Source organism: Lethenteron reissneri, chromosome 34 (assembly GCF_015708825.2).
Source record: "Lethenteron reissneri isolate LAM-NWPU_2019-01 chromosome 34, ASM1570882v1, whole genome shotgun sequence".
Lineage (NCBI taxonomy): Eukaryota > Metazoa > Chordata > Hyperoartia > Petromyzontiformes > Petromyzontidae > Lethenteron > Lethenteron reissneri.
The window spans coordinates 5,877,039-5,897,269 of NC_083812.1; the positions used below are offsets into that span (position 1 = coordinate 5,877,039).

The 20,231-nt window shown below is 42.1% G+C and overlaps 1 protein-coding gene across 1 annotated transcript; it reads left to right on the forward strand.

Moving 5' to 3' along the window:
- The first annotated feature begins 5,122 nt into the window (after positions 1-5,122).
- CASP3 (caspase 3) lies at positions 5,123-14,377 on the forward strand. Its single transcript, XM_061565106.1, is given in 7 exon segments — positions 5,123-5,206; positions 5,208-5,269; positions 7,564-7,700; positions 8,581-8,709; positions 9,983-10,158; positions 12,354-12,489; positions 12,619-14,377. Coding segments are annotated over 7 exon segments (963 nt in total). The 3' UTR covers positions 12,858-14,377.
- The last annotated feature ends 5,854 nt before the right edge of the window (positions 14,378-20,231 follow it).

Consider the following 20,231-nt stretch of genomic DNA (forward strand, 5'->3'; position numbering starts at 1 on the left):
GGATTTGACTTTCGGGGATGGTGGATGATGGGGATTGAGGTTAGAGGCTGGTAGCAGATGAATGGGGAGATGCTCAGAAACTTAGGAGCATTTCTCCCTTCGGCATAAAACTAGAATCGAGAAGGAAAGTAACAAAAATATTTGACCATTCTAAATTTTAAGCTTTCGTGACTGCAAGGATTAATACTCTTTTTTCCCGGTAAAGTCACGTGATTTAATTTAGTTGTCTTCATTTATTTGATTAGATTTTTCACCTACGTGACTTTACTGAAAAAAAACCCAAAGAGGTATGAATCTTTGACCAAGCAAACTTAAATTGTGAATTAATTTCTCTAAACCCTTAATACAGATGTGCATAGCATAGCCAGTTAGACTACATTTTTACTTATTTTGCAAGTTTCACAAGCTGGATTTACCATTGGAATGAGCAGCTGAAGCACAGGAAGGAATCTTTTATGTCATACATTTAAATTTGTTGACAGAAATTGGCCCCAAGCACTTCTGTTCAATTTGGAATACTGGGTTACTTTTGATGCAGAAGTAACCCAGTATTCCAAATGCAGAAGTAACCCAGTGGTGGTCAGAAATGAGCACAGTGCGATTGGCAAAGCATTTTGAAAAGTGTGTAAAAGTGATAAATGCCTTGATTGAAGTTTCGTGCTGAGTGCACACTTAGTTTGTGGGGTCATTGGTGCACGCAGGCTGCGCTGTGATGACGACATGCAGCTGACTCAGCCAGCACACTCAGCGTTGCTTTTGTCTTGTGCCTGCAGCTCTGAGGTGTGTTGCCGTCTGCTGCCATGGGCAGTTGGGTGACTCACGGTGCATGAATATACCCACAGTGACATTAAGATGGGACATTTGGTCTAAGGCATTCCCAGGAATTACCATTTGTCCTTAAGATGTGGGTGGTATTTGAAACTTTTGAGATTACGTTTGTTTTTCTTTGGTTCTTTCGGTAAAGTCACGTAGATGAAAAATAATAAGAAAATGAAAATAACTAAATTACAGCTGTGGCTGTTCCACCTGATGATGGAAGCTTGTGTAGCCTCCGAAACGTCGTGATTTAATTTTAATTTAGTTATTTTCATTTTATAATTTTTATTTTTCATCTACGTGACTTTACCGAAAGAACCAAAGAGGATGGATCCTTTCAGTCAGGAAAACTTCAAATCTAGAATTACGTTTCTTTTTCTTTATTAGGAGCTGGTAGCATCTTGTACAATATGAGGAAAGCTTGTCAGATTGTAAAAACGCAGTTACGGTTATAATAGATATATGACCTTCCAGCTCAAAACATCTGTCCATACATAGATATTTCAACGGTACATTAATTGGGATGGTGCATTGAGAAATGAGTTTTGGTACAAAACGTTACGACAAAAATACGCATGGCCGTTTTTTCTTGTAATGGTACTGGCCAATCTTTTGCGTTTCCTTGTACTTGGCACAGCTAAAGCCAACTTTATCGATGTTTCGACTGCTTGTGAGGTTTATCAGCCCTAGGTAATTCTGTATTTATTATTGGGTATGAAAAACAAATCTTTCAAATGTAGTGGCTTAGGGGCATTCGTCCGTCCCCCGCATTGTTGTTGAAATGGCACGGAACTAGTCCCGGAATGGATGGGGCTCAGGTGTTAACACATTCGTGCATGTACGTAGTAGCCTCTGACTCACTCTGCTCACGTGTCCTGCTCTCGTGATACTCAAGAAGGGCTTCGCATATGGGGGGCTGGACTAAAGCGTGTCTCTCTGCCTAGCGCAACGGTAGTTGCACCACCCAAACCACATTTTTGTGAGATAAAAATCAGCGAAGCAAATCTTGTTTCACGCAGATAATGCACATTTTAAAACTCAAATGATTAAATGGTTCAACTATTGTTCTACATGTGTATGTTTTTGCAGGGTTTAAATCTTCATATTTCTGTGTACAGTAATTAAAATTGTTAAAAAGTTAAATACACTGTAGCAATTTGATGTATTTGTAAATGCAAGTAGAATTTTTTTTATTTCAAAGAACGTTTATTTCCACACTGCTTAACGGCTGAAGGATTCGATTCACGCAAAATTAACACCTAACAACCTCAACAGCTAACGGAAGCGTTCATCTGCGTGAGACAACTTCCTTGCGTGCCATATTTTTCACCGAAGTATTATGCACCATCTCTCAGAGGTGACACATTTCGTGGAGTTTATAATTTAGCACAAGTTTATTTGTATTTTATCCACCAACCTACGGACAATTTAGAAACGTGAATGGGTTTGGGCAGGACACATGAGTAGAGTGGATGATGGCTGATGGATGAGACTGGTAATGGAATGGCAGCTCAAACGAGAGAACTCATCCAAAAGTGTGACCACTATGGAGATGGAGCGATGACATCGGTTCAAGTGCAGGAGGAGTGGTAGCGGCACTGGACCGTGAAGGATGGCGATACACAATAGGCAGGTGATGAATTCGTATTTCATAAAGAGTTGTTACTCTTCAAACATTGTGAATGAATGCGCCTCGCACGATTCCCCCCCCCCCCCCCCGTGATCTAATGGAAGGAGCAATCATGTTTTTCAGTTGTACGGAAAGTTATCACACGAAGCCAACACCCATTATGTACAATGAATTTGAATTGAAGATAATACATTGTTACATGAAATATTCTATGCACATATCCTCATTGCAAGAAGCGATTTTCAACGATGAATTTAAACACCTCTGTAATCATGTTACACTCCTTGTAATAATAATGATTAGATAACAGCACATTGATTAGGGTTTCACACTTGAAAAGAGTTAAGACTTGATTTCTAACAAAGTGTGTTTTTTTTATTGTTTTATATTAATATTATTTTATTAGTTCCCTTCTATGTGACTTTACCGAAAGAACCAAGAATATAAAGTGTGTTTAAAAAAGTTTATAGTTCAGTAAATATAAGTACGTGATACCAATTGCACCACGATGCTGGTAAACTTTTGGTAAATATTGCGTAGGAAGGCACATGACTGACTTTACTTCAGGCCAGGCATTGTTTTGCCAAAACGTATTTCCTCGTAATACTGTACTTGATTTGCACAACACCCATGGCAGTAAATATGCCAGATCGTCACTGCATTGTAATTTTAAGCTCTCTTGCTTTGGGGAGTGCTAGTATTGTCTATCTGAAGGTGCTTTTAAAACATTTGAGCGATCTTTTTAAATGGACGTTTATCAGCTGCCAATAAGGTAAACCATTGTTTTATGCGAGCTGTTTAAAAATGCATGCACTGCACTTATATGTTTATGTATTAAGAAATATAAAATCAACTTTGTTGTGAAGTAGCATCAGCCTCCTGGCCTCTAATGAAAACATACAATATTACTCCGTTAGCAAGTGTTGCTTACGTAATAAATGGAACATTTAAACAGCAGAATTGATTAAAACTCATACCTCCACTCAAGGCCATGACAAGTATTGGAAAATAATAAAAATGTACCGCTCTTGGTACATATGTAGTGCTGGATAAAGGCCTTCCTACGCCACCATGTCTGTCGTGGGCTTGTTTGCTTATATTTAACCTTGCTGGGGAGCCTGTTTGTTGAAGGGTAGTGGCAGTGGTTAGCACACTGCGCTGTGAATTGCCAACCTGAGTTGACGGACAAATATTTGCTTGCCATGATATCCCTTTGAACAAATAGCTTTATGGGGCATTGAATCCGATAGAGATTAATCTATTGATTTGTCAAAGTCATTATCATGCCTCGATATGTATGTCTTAAGAGTGTCTTAATTGCTCTCCCCTCCCTTCTGCTAGGTTGTTTATTCTTATAAGTATACGTACTTCTTTTAGCTTTCCAAAATATTCCTCATTACCTGTGATGAGGAAGTGTGGGATTTTTAAACCTGCTAGCCCAACAGTGCTGCCAGGACAAAGCATCCTTTGTAATTGTGAATACTTGTTGGCGTGTGTATTGATTGTCATCTGGAAGGACTATGTTTGCATTTTAATCGGTGACACAAAGTCCACTGATCGGTGGCCTCGCAGGGAGCTCTGCCATTTTAAACTATAACTAAACTAAATTTCGATTTAAAGCTTTCGTGACTGCAGGGATTCATCTTCTTGGTTCTTTCGGTAAAGTCACGTAGAAGGGAAATAATAAAAGAATAAAAATAAAACATAATAAAATACAATTCTCACGACGTTTCGGCCACAACGCAAGCAGCCGTCCTCAGGTGAAGAACGGCTGCTTGCGTTGTGGCCTGAAACGTCGTGAGAATTGTATTTTATTATGTTTTATTTTTATTCTTTTATTATTTCCCTTATACGGGACTTTACCGAAAGAACCAAGAAGATATAACTAAACTATTTTTATTTCATTTTCCAGGGTAAGACCCACAGCTATTATAGCTATTATTCAGAAGTGACCTACCTCGACAAAGGGGTTTATCGTCTGGAAATGGATAGCAGCTAAATACTCTAAAACGCATTTTCTAAATGTCGAGGGAAAATACAGGGAACCCAGAGAAATCCACTCGACCACAGGGGGACCATACAATGTCCAAAAATACAGTCTTTAGACTCAGGATCGAATCAATGCCCTCTTGTATACCAGGCGAGGTAGTTAACTATCTCCAAATTTTATATTTAAGAACCTTGAAATGGTTTTTGCAAAATCGATACCATTCACCAGGTGATAATGGTGTAAAACAGGATATTGATCTCTTTATAACTTCCCTTTTCATTTTTAGTGTGACTTTCATAAGTATCAAGTTGAACAAACATATTTATAAAACGTGTCCAATGAAGAATTTATTCTCAATAAGCCACTTAACTTGTCTATTTTAACCTTCAGTCTATTGGAAAAATTAAAAGCCATTCACAAAAGCATTCGGGTCATGTCTATGCGCCGCTTCTCGGTGGCAGCCCCAACAGTCTGGAACGATATCGCTCTGCACATTCGCAGCATCACCTCAATCGCCTCTTTCAAGAGAGACTTAAAAACTCAGCTCTACAACCACGCTTTCGAGCGACTGAGCTTGGCTCCGCGCGTCTGAGTTGCGGCCACTACGTCTGCAAATTTGCGTGCGTTATAAATGTATTATTATTATTAAAAACAACTGTGCTTTGGTTGCTGCAGGTTGGTTTGCAATGGCTGATAAAGAAGACAAGAGTAGCCCATCCACGACGGAGGAGCTCAAGAATTCTGGAGCGGATGGTGGTGATGGAGTCGCCCCTGCACGACGCCACTGATGCGTACCCTTGCCGTAGCGACAGGGGCATCCCTTTCTTGCAAAGGTGAGCATAGCGTAACCATTTCACCGTGCTCAGGAGTTGTTGTTACACGAGTTGTTCTGTGTATTAGTTTATCTTAAACTCCAGTGTGTGCAATGCCATCTGTTGTCTTGGAAATGTTCATGTGTCCTACCTATGCGAAGTGTGCGCCGTTAAATGATGCTTCTTAATTCTGTTGAGTACTTCAGGGCCTGGTTTTGGACTTGCTTGAGTTGCATTATCAAGTAATACGTGGCAATAATGTTTGCGCTCTATCTAATAGACTGCATTCAGCATCTCAGCACTGCGTTCACTGCCCACCATAGTTATTGCTACTTTCTCATACCGTACCATCACACCTCTCAATGACGTTTCACCATCAGCTTGTTTATAACATACTTGACCGGCAATGACCACCAGAAACATTTCCATGTTATGTTAATTTAATGCAAACCTACTGGATAAAATGTTGTGTTTTTTTCTCAGTTTGAGTTTCCATTTCCTGCCATTTAAATGTTCTCCGTGTGAGTATAATTTATTAAAAACATGGATGAAAGTTATTACATGGCGAAGGCAACCCCACGTGGTTGCCAAAAACCATGGATAGCATAGATTTTCCACACAACTCTTATCAGGACCAATTTGTGGAATTAATGGGGGCCATGCATATTAGGTGTTAAAGATGGATAGGGCATGGATATGATAAGTTGCACTGTTCTTCATGACATTTCCTGCCTTCCGGGGGCTGCGGTACTGAGTGGCTGATGCAATTATGTAGGCCAAGGATCGTCCCATAACCGATTCTCTACAGGATTTACGCAAGAGGAATGCGTACATTTATGTGAGATCGTTGGGATAGCTGAGCGCAGCCTTAAGTCTGCAAAACAAAAGACAAAGATCCCCTGTATAGCCTTAATAGACTGTTGGGGCAAGTACTTTTAGTGAGCACCTAATGAAGTAGGGCTGATCGATTTGGGGAAAATATCTAATTGCAATTTGATTTGCGATTACATTTTTAAAGTCAAGCTTCAGTTCAATATTCACTGTGTAATAGATTTCAGACACGTGATGGAGCATTACCACATGGTTCCATCATAATATGAACTACTCTATATGTTCTAATGCAAGGATGAGAACTTAAAAGATATTAATTGCTTCCCACATGTATTTATTAAAATGTTTAATTTAACTAGAATCAATGAACAGAACAATTATTATGTTACGTAAAGAAAGTTATAATAATAAAAATAAATCAATTCCAATCAAAAAGTATAGAACTTCGCTAATCGCATTGATTAGCGATTTGCTAATCGCATTGTTTCAAATTGCGATTTCGATTTGAAATCGATCAATCGTTCAGCCCTACGATGAAGCCCGGCACGGCACACTGAGGGGGTGGGTAGCTAGCACCACGCCCGGCCACCTTTGTCTCTCGAGTGGTGATGTTTACACATCGCACCAGGTACTCATTTGAGGCCGAGTCGGCCTAGAGGATGTCCAGGACCAGTTCAGATAACAGTCACTGGTGTTGGTCGTGAGCCGGAATGGAACTCGTGTCTCACCGGGTCTGGAGCACAGCATGCTAACCGCTACGCTTCTGCTCCCCATGAGTCCGCCAGTACTCATATCCACACATAATCTGTGCTCTCACAAACACAGAAAAGCGCGCACACAGACACGCACTATCACAAATACACACGAAAAGACACAAATACACAAGCAGAGACACAAGCACACAGGCACGTGCTCACAAATGCATACAGCTGACACACAAACACATGCGGGAAATAATATGCAAATAATCTCCCCACAGACACACACTGTGAAAAATAGACAAAGAAATATATCCCAGACAGCCTTTTAACAGACTGTTGGCAAGGTTTGTTTTCCTGGCAGATGATTGGCTGCTGAAGCGTGGGTGATGACGTAATCCCTAGCAACCACTGATGCACATCCATGTTTGCGAACTGGCTGGTAAACGTACAGATACTCTGTGCTTAACACTCCATGGTTCGGAGGGCTGCTGAAGCGTGCGTGATGACGTAATTCCTAGCAACTACTGATGCACATCCATGTTTGCGAACTGGCTGGTGAACGTACAGATACTCTGTGCTTCACACTCCATGGTTCGGAGGAGCCTCGCAGGATTTATGCAGTTTTTGATGTACTCAGCCCCCTGGTCCTCTTTGTCTACCCATTCCTATCCTGAGTAATTTCCACATTCATCGCATTATCCTTCATATTCTGCTGCACCAATTCAAAAACCACCTTTTTGTCTTCTGTCTCTTACTGTATTCCTGTTCTATTTTGCCAAACAGCAAGACCGGTAAAAGAAAGGAGGAAAAAATGGAGGTGGATCAAGAAGGACTCTCGGATTCAGTGGCTTATAACATGAACTACTCTAATGTGGGATATTGTGTGATCATCAACAACAAGACATTTGATCAGAGAACAGGTATTTTTTTTTATCTATTAGGGTTGTTATATCATTGTTTTACCATTATTGGTAATGGCGGGCAAAAAAGCGATTTACAAAAATTATTGATTTTCCAACCTTTATCAACCTGCACTAACTGGCATGGTGAAGTATCGTCATAGAAGCTCCATAACCGAAGCGCTGTGATTGAGGCCTTCATCTAACAGTGAAGTTAAAAAAGTGCTTTAATATTTCATATGTATGTAATTAGTTGTTCCTTGACCAATTACGATTGGTTTGAGCGTTACTCATAATTTAACTCGACGAATATCTGTTCTATTACTTTTTGACAAAACTTCGAAAGCTTTTTTGACAACACATGTGCCGATTCGAGCTGCATTGCATTTATTTAGCAGTTTGATTGCTTGAAGGTGAAGTCACCGATTTGTGCTTTAAAATGAGCAATTGTTAATGTATCGACATGTGACAATGGCTTGTCACGTCCAGCGGCAAAGACGTGTAAATGGTTTCATAAATTTTTTATATTTTATGTGCATTTGATAAGGTGACTGAGCCTATGACCAAATTACCTAGAATGTGCCGATCTCATCAGATCACAGAAACTAAGCGGTGTTGAGCCTCTATCGCATGGATGGGCGGCCACTATGCATACAGGCGTTGTAGGCTGCGGGGCTACATAGTGGGCAGCAGAGCAACATTAATCGTTGTACTGTACCTCTGTGCTCAAGCATCTATATGCTCTGCACCTTCACCAACCCACACCGATCAGAATGCCGAACTATTGTCAAGTAACCCCCATGACCTGCACAGTGTGAGGAGAGCGTTATCCAGTAGGGGATTGACAAAAGAGCCGTATATGTAAGGTGACTGATCTGTTTGACTTCTTTCTGCTGTTAAGGAATGGGTGAAAGAACTGGCACAGATGTGGATCGAGATATGCTTGAAAAACAATTCAAAGATCTCGGATTTCAAGTGGAAGTGAAAAACAATATGAAAAGAAAAGAGATGGTCTCGTATATTACGGAAGGTAAACAAACATTTTACGTTAGATGTTTGTTAAAATACAAAACAATGTAATCCAGGGATAAAAGATGGCCTTGTTTAATATAAATATCACACAGGCAAATTAGTGTCAAGGTTGCAATTGAGGCGTTTTAAATTTACAAAAATCCAACATGTCTTTCCTTTAGCGAGCAATTGGGCAGATACCCAGACATCCATCTCCAAGCCTGGGGCAATGGTGGAAATGACACATTCCCATTGCATGGACACATCTCTCACAGAACAACCACAGTTGACTTTTACAAATGTTATAAAAAAAATATTTAATATCAAAGGCATGATGGGCTCATTAAAGAAATAGTTACTTTGTTAATTGGTTATCGGCAGGTTTCTCTGTGAGCATTTTCACTTGAACACTTTTGCGAGAACCGCAGAGGGTAATGATAAAGGCATACAGTGCGATAAGGGGTCCAATTGTTTTGAAATATTCTGGCTTAAAAACAGACAATCTACGGTGTAATAACATTACCCTAGTAAGTATATTTACAGATCTAACAAACATAACATCTGCATGGAAGAAAATAAAGTAAAACAACAGTCGCCATTCACCACTACTAAGTGACGGTGATGTCACAGCAGCGCTTGTAATAGGCTCTGTGCACTTTGAGGCCACGTGATGTCTTAAAGGCTTGCTTTCGCAGGAGGCCTCGGGATAGACCCAGATATCATTATCTGGCCCGCACTTCCGATAAACAGGGCTGGCTACGTACGGTGCGAAAAGTTCAACATGCACATATTATGGCTGAGATGATTGGCAGATGCACCACCTGTGCTCCCCGCTGTGCCAAATAAAATCCTCACACATTAAGAATGCACGTTTTATGTTTCTCTGAAAGTTTGTACACTTTTTGTAAAATGCTGTGGCCTTTATTTAGCTTGCTGTGCCATTGGTAGGCCACGATAGCAAGATGTTAACTACCTCGCCTGGTATATAGGAGGTCGTGGCTTTGACCCCGACCTTGACTCCTCTATATTTGGAGTTTCCGTGTTCTCTCTGTCCGTGGTGCTGTGGATTTTTCTCTCGGTGCTCCAGTTTTTCCCTCCGTATTTAGAAACATGCGTTTAGAGTATTTGACAGCTATAAGTTTCCACATGATAAGCCACTTTGTTGAGCTATCATTTGAGGCCAGGTGGCTTCTGAAAAAAAGAGCTGTACCACTCGGTGGGCCTCACTTGGTAACATAAAAATGGTACAGATTTTATTGGTTGTTAACTGTGCTGCTTTTCCTTGGGTGCAGTTGCGGAGAAGGATCACCGGCAATGTGCATGCTTCGTGTGTATCCTGCTGAGCCACGGGGATGAGGGAGTCATCTACGGCACAGACGATTATTTGCCCATTCGCGATCTCACCACCCCCTTCCGCGGAGACCTGTGCCGCCATCTTGTCGGCAAACCCAAGCTCTTCTTCATACAGGTATGCACAGCTGCAGGAGGTTGGGCAAAAGGTTTTTGGGTGGCTACCATCTGACAGCTGCTCTTCAGGCACACAGGAGCATCAACAACAACAAAGTAGCAGTGACATCACCACGGCGCTTGTTAGTTATGTGGCACTTTTGAGAGTTAAAAGACACGTACAGACCATGCCTTGGTGATGATGAAGTGACTGCATATTACCTGCAGGGCATAGTCACTACACGCAACAAAACTTGTTATATGTGCACAGACGAGACTTGCAGCACAACAAACAAAGACATGGGTGGTGATGCACCATATACACAGTGATACTGTGTAGATCTAGCAGGATGCTGTTGCTTGAGTGGGGCGTTGTCGAAGGTGAGGCTGCAGCGCATGTTGGAGGCGTTAGGTTTACCTGTACATAGTTTGCACGAACTGGAAACCATAACAAGTGAGGTACGATGCTGAGGCAATACCGTGGTTTACCATGTTAAAACAACTTCAAACATTTGTAGGCGTTCATCTACGGAATAAATACATGAGCAGACACTACGCCTCCCTCTCTTATGTGTACATCCGCATTACGTAAAGATTAAATATAAATGCACATCTCATCAGCCGTACGACCTTCTGTGAGTATATGGCATAATTTAATCAGCATTAATTCTATCACATCAGGTTTTTTGAGATATCAAATATTGCATTTTCAATAAAAACTGCAGAAGAAAAACATTAAATAAATGTGGATATCTACATAAAATGATATTACAAACACACTATCCTAAAAATTCCAGCACCATATTTTAACACTAAAGCAGTCACTGACTCGCAACAACTTGCAATCATAAGTGACAGAGTTAATTTCGGGTAAAATCAATGAAAATGGGGTATGCCGATAGCATAAAAATGAGATGTGATAGAGCAAATCTGAGATCAGATTTGGAATGAGCACCCTGAAATTAGTCTAAAACAGCTGCAAAAGTCCAGGCCAGAAAACAATGTTTTTTTTCTTGACCAGTGGAATTAAACGCATCCATGCCGTCGCGAGAAGCAACTGCACAGCGACATCGAGCGGCCAGCTGACGCAGCCCAGCAGATGGCGTGATCGGGGGACCGCGCGGTTTATCGACCGCAAGACCGCCTGCGAGTGAGAGCCCGACCCAGGCACCCCTAGTTGACAGCGGGGCTGTGGGGGAATGGCTGGGCAGGCGTGGCTGCGCCACCCAGCGGCCATGTAGCCCAGCTGCAGGCTAGACCGGCTGCGGTGGTGCCATGGGTAGCTCTGGCAGTTCCTGGGTACGGGGCCGTGCGGCATCGCCACCGCGACGGTGCGGGACCCCCCCCGAAGTGGCACAGTAGGCAGCCCCATGGTCTCACGACCGCCTGGCAGGGCGGCGCGAGTGAGGAGCCGACAGCGGCACCCCAGCGCCGCACGTAGCGGCTGCAAGGTGGTCCCCGGCTCAGCGTCAAGGTGGGGGGTCCACCAGGGCAACCCCGAAGGCAACCCGACGGTCGGGCGAAGAGCCATGGAGGAGCACGGAGACGCGCAGGAAGGCACACTGCGGGGCCACAGCGGCGTGGCAGATGGCGGACAAGTGGGCGAGTGTGCGCCACGGAGTGGGGGGGAGTGGGAAAAGCACAAAGTATGGGGCCGCTCCACGCTGGGGCAGGGCAGCGAGCCAGGAAATCGACTCGGGTGCCGTAGCAGAAATAAAGAAATACAGAAGAAGGGAACGGAAACGCAAGAAGGGTTGTGGGAGGGGGATGGGGGAGAAGGGGGGGTGAGCAAGGTGGGGACCGGGAGCGATAGCTTGAGCAGGGAGGAGCTGCCTGTAGGTGCGGCGCCATCTTCCGGCATGATGCATCATCGACATGGCACCAGCATTTTATAACATAAACAGCGTTTCTGCAAACCCACAAGCCTTTTTTTTTACTTGAGGAAATGTATACCTGTGCGTATCTGTTGTAATTATACCTTCAAAGGGCTTATCGACATGCAGATATTCAGTCTGGTGCATTGCTTTCCAAAAGCAACAGGATAAACAATGCAATTTGGACGGTTTATGCGCGGCATTTTTTGCTCTGCGCGAAAAAAAAATGTCGCATTGGTAGGATCCTCGGCCACACCAAAGAAATCCACCCCATACTTTGATGGAGGCCCATATATGCAGAGTGTGCATGTCGCTGTAGAACGCTGTTGCTCGTGCATTGCAGGCATGCCGCGGGACAGAGTTTGATGAGGGGGCGACCACGTGCGCGGATAATGATGTGGAAACCGATTCCGACTCAATATCTCGCCAAACCATCCCAGTGGAGGCAGACTTCCTCTACTGCTACTCGACTGTGCCTGGTGAGCGCGGCTGTCCTGTGCAAACCGCTATGGTCTCTTCACCTATAACGATTATTGCTGTGGGCAGTATGTTGGCAGGGCAAGCTTGGTGACGACTTATGTTTCTGTGACCTGCCTTCGTTTCACTAGGCTACTACTCGTGGCGTAACGTCGCCACGGGGTCGTGGTTCGTGCAGGCGTTCTGCAAGGTCCTCAAAGAGAGCGCCAATTCTAATTTGGAGTTGATGCAGCTGCTCACGCGAGTCAACCGGAAAGTGGCATATGACTACATTTCGTTCTCAAGCGACACGCGCTTCTCCGGCAAGAAGCAAATCCCCTGCATTGTCTCCATGCTCACGAAGGAGTTTCACTTCCCATCGCCCCGCTAGGAGCATTGTCACGAAACTTCAACCCCATGTGTGGCGCTACAAGTGTGCAAAGGGATGAACTGATATGGTATATTGATATGTTTAATTCAATGAAAGGGTGTGCTGTAAGCCAGTGGGCATGATTTTTTTAAAAATAATAATTCTTAAACGTTTAGTACCGCTGAGGTTGTTCCTTTAAATTGAATGGTTTACTTAGCAACTCGGTTATATGCTACATGAAAAAGATGTCAGATTTTTTTCTGATGTGACCTTTTAAAACTGTATCTCAGGTTAAGAAGGCTTTTTGTAAAACATTCTATACAGTTCAATAAAAGCGTTGTATTTGACATTCCTAGGTGTTCCACTGTTTTATTTGGTTTATACTCCGCATTAAATGATCACTGGGTCGATATTGAGTTAGGTTAGCGTGAATAGTGTCACATTTTTCCAAGTCATCATGAATAACAAATGTGCATTATTTCCAAGTTGTTATTGTGCAAGGCACAATGATAACTTGCATGCTTGTCCAATACCACAAGGTGCCATTGACAATTATAACAACCGCCATTCACCATTACGTGGTGGTGACGTCACCACGGTGCTTGTGCCAGGCTGTCTGGGACCCAAAGAGAGGACCCTAACAAAACAAAATACTTTAGCCAGTCCTCTGCCAACTTACTTGGGAGGCATTTCCTGTTAGTGGATTATATTGCGTATTTAAGGGTAGAAACATATTACCTATTCCACACCAACATTTCTGGTTTCAAGAAGCACCAAATTTAAGGAGCACCGTTTTTGAGTAAAACCACATTGTTATCAAATGCAGGTTCTTGCTCGTGTTTTTCTCACGCCGCTTTGCTGATAATATCCACAATGAATGCCTTGTGTACATGTATGCTTTTATGGTTATGAAATATATCCTACAATGTAATTTCCCGCATGTGTTATTTTGAGACAAATGCATGCATTTTGAAAGAGCCTTCATTATTAACTTTTGCAGAGTAGTTTCTTTTTGCGAATTTGTTTCAATGAAAATACACTGATCTAGTAATGTTTTGTAATGATTCATAATTGGTTTCTGTTTGGTTGGGTCATCATGTTAATGTGTCGTAAACCCTCCTCCACCGGACCCAACCAATTGATTAAAGTGTCGCTTGAAACAAACGTGGGCAAATGTGTCACTACTTCAACAGCGCCACCACCAGTGTTGTTTTTATAGAGACATCTCACAACACTTCAATGGGTGCGACGTTTGGCTGGAGATTTCATCCAGTATCATCAGGTTATTACGAGTTTACAACGCCACTAGTGGTGCTGCTGCTGAATCGGTCATACATTTCACATGTTTGATTCACGTGACACCTTTATTAATTGGTCGTGTCGGGTGGAGGAGGATTTACGGCACATTTTTACACGATGACATGACCCAAAGGGAGCCAATTATGAATAATATTGGTATTGAAAGCCTATGGATAAAATTGTGTAATCTTTTTTACGTATGTAAATGGTTTGGCACAATAAAACTTTTTTCACATGTTTAATCACTTCTCACAGATTCGGATTGGTGCCTTATGATAACTGTTCATTGTAGCAATTTCACAATTGGGAAAAAAATGTGTGTGTGTGCAAATATACCGTGTATTCACCCTTTGTTATACGTTGGGGTTTTCATAATGTTTAATGTCATCTCATGTCGCCAGCATGTGAGAATGGCGTATTGTATACGGTAATGTCGGAGCTCTATTAAGCCATGCATTTTGAATGCCATGGTGTAGCAAAGGTGTGGCCCTTCATGTTTCTTCCGACCTGAAACTGAGCTGAGCATCATAACACCGCACAGGGAAGGACATGAAAGAGGCACACTTTAAGCTAAACCATATAGATATTTCGCTCAAGTGCTTTATTCTGTATGTTTATGATTGCGAGCAAAATCAAAGCCTTTCTCATTTACATTTAAGTTTGCCGAATCCACAATAACCTTGCTTTGTCTTTTAAACAGGCATCATGAACTTGGCTTAACTGTTGAGTTTAATGTCACCATGAAGTTCTCTATCTGACTGCTGCATTGCACTACATTTTGCATTTGTAATGACAATGTTTGTATTATTAAAATATACAGTGCACTCACTACGTATACTGGTGATTACAATTGTGGCTCTCCATTATGGTCTTCGATGCAGTGGTCAGTGCACTGCTCTTTGAACCCAGTCAGTCGAGTTCAATTTCTAGCGACAACGAACATCAATGACAAGTAATATCTGAACTGTCCCTTGGCCTCCAGCTTCGTGAATTATGGTCTTAGCGACTGGCGCGGCCTGGGGAGAACTTCATCCACCAGTGGATTGACAAAAGGGCTGTGAATTATTGTAATATATAATAAATTTGTATCGATGTAATATGTTGAAACCCAACAGCATTTTATTGTGTAAAGCCATAGACTGGTAACATGATCGACAGTAATATGTGCGCATTAAGTCAGCTATTGTGAAAACAATGGCATTTTTTTCCTTTTAGATTTTAAGTTTTCGTGACTGCAAGGATCCATACTCTTTGGTTCTTTCGGTAAAGTCGCGTAGATGAAAATTTTAAATAATAAAATGGAAATAACTAAATTAAATCACGACGTTTCGGAGGCAACACAAGCTGCTGTCATCAGGTGGAACAGCCATAGCAAAGCAAAATTACTGTAGTGAATATATAATCTCTTGTCACAAATAGCTCTCTCTATTCACTAATGTAATTTTGCTGTGGCTGTTCCACCTGATGACGGAAGCTTGTGTTGCTTCCGAAATGTCGTGATTTAATTTAGTTATTTTTCATCTACGTGACTTTACCGAAAGAACCAAAGAGTACAATGGCATTTGTTTATTGTCTAACCTAAATAGAATAATTAATTGCCTGGTTGTCCTGAACTGTGTTAATCTTTAAAAATATTATTTCTTGGAAACAAATACTTTAATTAATCACATCAGCCAATCGACTCGTATCTTCATTGTGGTTGTTTAATTAGGCGTGCTTCCTCCCTAAGCTGCCATGTAATCGATCAGCCCCTCCATTCTTGCAGTGTGTCCTAAGCCCTATTTTCTTGTCGATACAACGTCTCTTAATTTGCATTATTTGTCTGATCCATGTGTTTGTTTCGGTGTAATTCCCAGAATGCATTCTTCTTTGCCTACTTTTCATTTCCTGTTCATTTCATTACTTTCCTCCTTTGTGTCCACTCATTCAAACACCTGCATAAGCACATTCCTCTGCATAAATACCCTGAGAGGCATGGGGATGCTTTCATCTGGCAGTTTTTAGACATAACTTCGTGATTATGATATATAAAATACATACGAAAGTTACTTATAGTGCAATTTCATGCATATCATTCATAATTTCTCATTTTGATTTAATTAAAACGAAAATTTAGTTTGGGTCCATTTTCTTTTTGCTGGTAAGTTTGTAATGGGTTTTCAATATTGTTCAACGTTTGTTAATTTCGTCATTCATCCATACAATCTTTGTCTATTTTGAGATTTTTTTTGTCCTAGTAACATTGGTTGAAATGTAATAAATGAGGGATACTTTTAATTAGGGGTTTTATTTACCCAGATGACAACATTTAGCTGTAAAATATATCACATTTTGTAGAATTTTTGGCCCCAGATGTATTGTTTATTACGTTATGTACTACTGTGCCTGAATATATTTAAGCAAATCTCTATTTGACAGTTTACAGTATGAGCACAATTTTCTATTTAGGCCTGAAATAAATTCAAAATCGCTTACAACCCGAATGTGCGCATGGTTAATCATTGGACAAAATCCTTCCCATGCCGTCGCAATCGCCTTACGCGTCTCGTGAAAGCCATTTTTGCCACACGAACATTTCCTGAAAAATATTATTACAATTGCAATCCGGCGCCCTACTTTATCATTGCTCAAATGTTATCTGTGTGTTTTTGTACAGTACTGCAATTATTTAATATCAAGACATTATTTTACACGACCCTCGCATTCGTCTTTGCGAATGTTGTATTTACAACGTCCAACCACGAGATGGCAACACGCACACGTGCGAGCGAAAACTCAACATGAGTTCTAGATTTGAAGCTTTCGTGACTGCAAGTATTCATATTCTTAGGTTTTTTCGGTAAAGTCACGTAGGTTAAAAAGAAAAATTAATAAAATTAAAGTAAAAATAAAATAAAAATCACGACGTTTCGGAGGCAACACAAGCTTCCGTCTTCAGGCGGAACCGTCACAGCACGCTTGCTGTATCAAGTAGCAAGCGTGCTGTGACGGTTCCACCTGAAGACGGAAGCTTGTGTTGCCTCCGAAACGTCGTGATTTTTATTTTACTTTTATTAATTTTTACTTTTCACCTACGTGACTTTACCGAAAAAACCTAAGAATACTCAACATGAGTCCTGCCGAATCGGATATTTTTTGCCAGTATCAAAGTATGAAAATATTAAAATAGGTTTTGCCATTTCTGGCAATATAACAGGCGTTCAGATGTTCAACCACCAAATAGAAACCTTTTGCACAGGAATCATGTCTGCATTAACCACACGTACTTGTGGTGAACATGCAAACATCAACATGCATTGTCCTTCAAACCAATTGGTCTACATCAGAGACAGCCTTCTTTATAGGGCCTAGTCTCACCAGTGTAAACCAGAGAACGCCGAATTTCAGTTTCAAGGGCAATGCTAATATAATTATCGGAGCATGTTTTTGTTTGCATGTTCACCACAAGTACGTGTGGTTAATGCAGACAGGATTCCTTGCAAAAGGTGTTTAAATAGCTTAACACCTGTTTTATTTCCAGAAAGGGTAGAACCTATTCTTATTTGTTCATGTTAGAAAGCCTGCCTTTCCACCTCTCACTAAATCCATTCACCACTGGTGACCGTTCAGACAGAAGGAGTACAGAACATAGAAACTGTTGAATATCATGCCTTGATGAGCTCTTGCGTTACAAAAATTACACTTTACGATCACATATGTCCACCTTAACTATACATTTTACGTTTTCCTCCCGATAGTGGCTAAGCCTAACCTTCTCAAAGTTCACTCTACCGCGACTGTGTGATGTTAATCCTCGTTAGAGCGTAAAGTTCCACAAGCCTCTTGCGATGCAATTGGCCTTAAAAGTGGTGTTTGAATGAAAAATGACACTAAAGTGCTGAAACGGGTTTTTTTGTTTGTCCAGTCCCGTCACACAAAGCCACCCATGGGAACCAGACATCACATGACACATTACGATTTAGGCGATGGTGCCACAATAATAAACACAACGAGTGCCACTAATCTGCATGTTGCAACATTTGCTCGTGGTTGAGTGCAGTAAACCTGGGCACGATTAGGTCCATGAGTCAACCAAATATTGTAATCTACGTCTTTTTTGTGGGTAAATATCTCAGGCCACTTTAACGGTGGGGACCGCCTATCTGTGCCTCCGAAAGGCGAGAAAAGTCCAGCGTGATGTAGGCGAGAGATGCCAATGACTTTTCCAAACCAACCCTATCACCTCCCGTCCAGCGGCACACGTGGCAACAGAACACAGACGTCTCCCCCCCCCCCCCAACTATTTTTTATATTCGATTGGTTGGGTAATGAAACCGATAATGAATATATTTATCGATTACATACATAATACGATATCCCCGTCAAGTTTAGAGGTTAAGTGATGGTGTAATTATTACGATTATAATTACGAGGTTTAACGATTGGTTCCTTATAGTGGAATCAAACAATGATTCGTTTATTGTACAATCTAACGCTGGATGTTGAAATAACATTGCCTAGAAGTTGAGCTTGAATAACATTCCAGAATACGTCCTGCGACTTGGAAACTATTATGTCTGCGCCAGGACTGACTCATCTCAGACAACAGTCACACTGGCTGGAGGCCACACTCCCACTTGTTGACTCGGGTTCACCAAAACACACGGCAGTGAAGGGCCTCCTTTAGTCCGTAACAACCCTTTAACATATCCGATATTTAGCAAACTAACAAAAGGAACGTGTTTTAGGTGAGCCGAGGTACAACTACTTACGGTTCAGAAGGCTTATACGTAATACAAATAGAAGATGTTACGCATTAGATATTTGTATACACGCACAGCCATAGGCTGCTGTCATCCAGCAGTGCTTACAGGTATGTAAACCCTCGAATTTATTGATCAGGGCACTGCTGGTAGAAAGGTCACCCTAAAGGCGACTAAACGGTGACATGTACAGCATATGCACAACCCTTTTGTCAATCCACTGCTGGATGAAGGCATCCTCTGGGGGTTACACGGCCATACTTCACCACCCTGGTCGGTACGAGTCGGTGAAAGCGGGGAGTGCAAGATAGTTTTGGGGCCATCCATTTAGTAGGTACGCAAAAATCTGTCAAAACCTGACCTCTCTTCCCCCCCCCCGCTCCCTGTACGCACGTGGACTATTTACACCCCCCCCCAACCTGCGTACGTACGCCTGACGCACCCCTCCCCCCGAATCCTATAGAACGGCCGATGTTTAACCCACGCAGAAACGATCAAGGATTAATAATATTAACGTGTTTAAGCAAACAGCCCATCGCCGGCTGCTCGGTTCAAACGCCGACTGAATCCAGGGATTCCATCAACAGACGCAATGTCAGCACACACACAGCACAGCTGCGTGCTAGCTGCAATCAGGGGCACGGTGGCACACAAGTGACACCTCTCCCACAGTCCCACTTGTCCCTCTAGTCCTTGTCTGGCAGCTGAAGAAACTGAACTGTGGCTGATTTTGAAGGCCAATGTAGACAAATTATTATCCAGACATCACCCCCCCCCCCTTCGTTTCCTATGCGTACGCCCATTGTCAGTAGACCCCCCCATACGCAAGCGTACGCATTTGGGTTAACCCCCCTTCCCCCCTCCATGCGTACGGACTAAAGGGATGGCGCTTTGAGCCATGCGGTGCCTTGCACGTCACAATGGATGCTGCTGCTACTGCTGCTACACTGCCCCCTCGTGGCAATGTAGCCCCGCAGCAGCCAACAAAGCCTCGCTTTAAATTTCGATTTGAAGCTTCTTTCGTGACTGCAGGGATTCATCTTCTTGGTTCTTTCGGTAAAGTCACGTAGAAGGGAAGTAATAAAATAATAAAAATAAAACATAATAAAATACAATTCTCACGACGTTTCGGCTACAACATTCTTCACCTGAAGACGGCCGCTTGCGTTGTAGCGGAAACGTGAGAATTATTTTACTATGTTTTATTTTTATTATTTTATTACTTCCCTTCTACGTGACTTTACCGAAAGAACCAAGAAGAAGAAAGCCTCGCTTGATTTGAAGCTTTCGTGACTGCAGGAATTCATACTCCTGGTTCTGTCGGTAAAGTCACGTAGGTCGAAAAATTAATAAA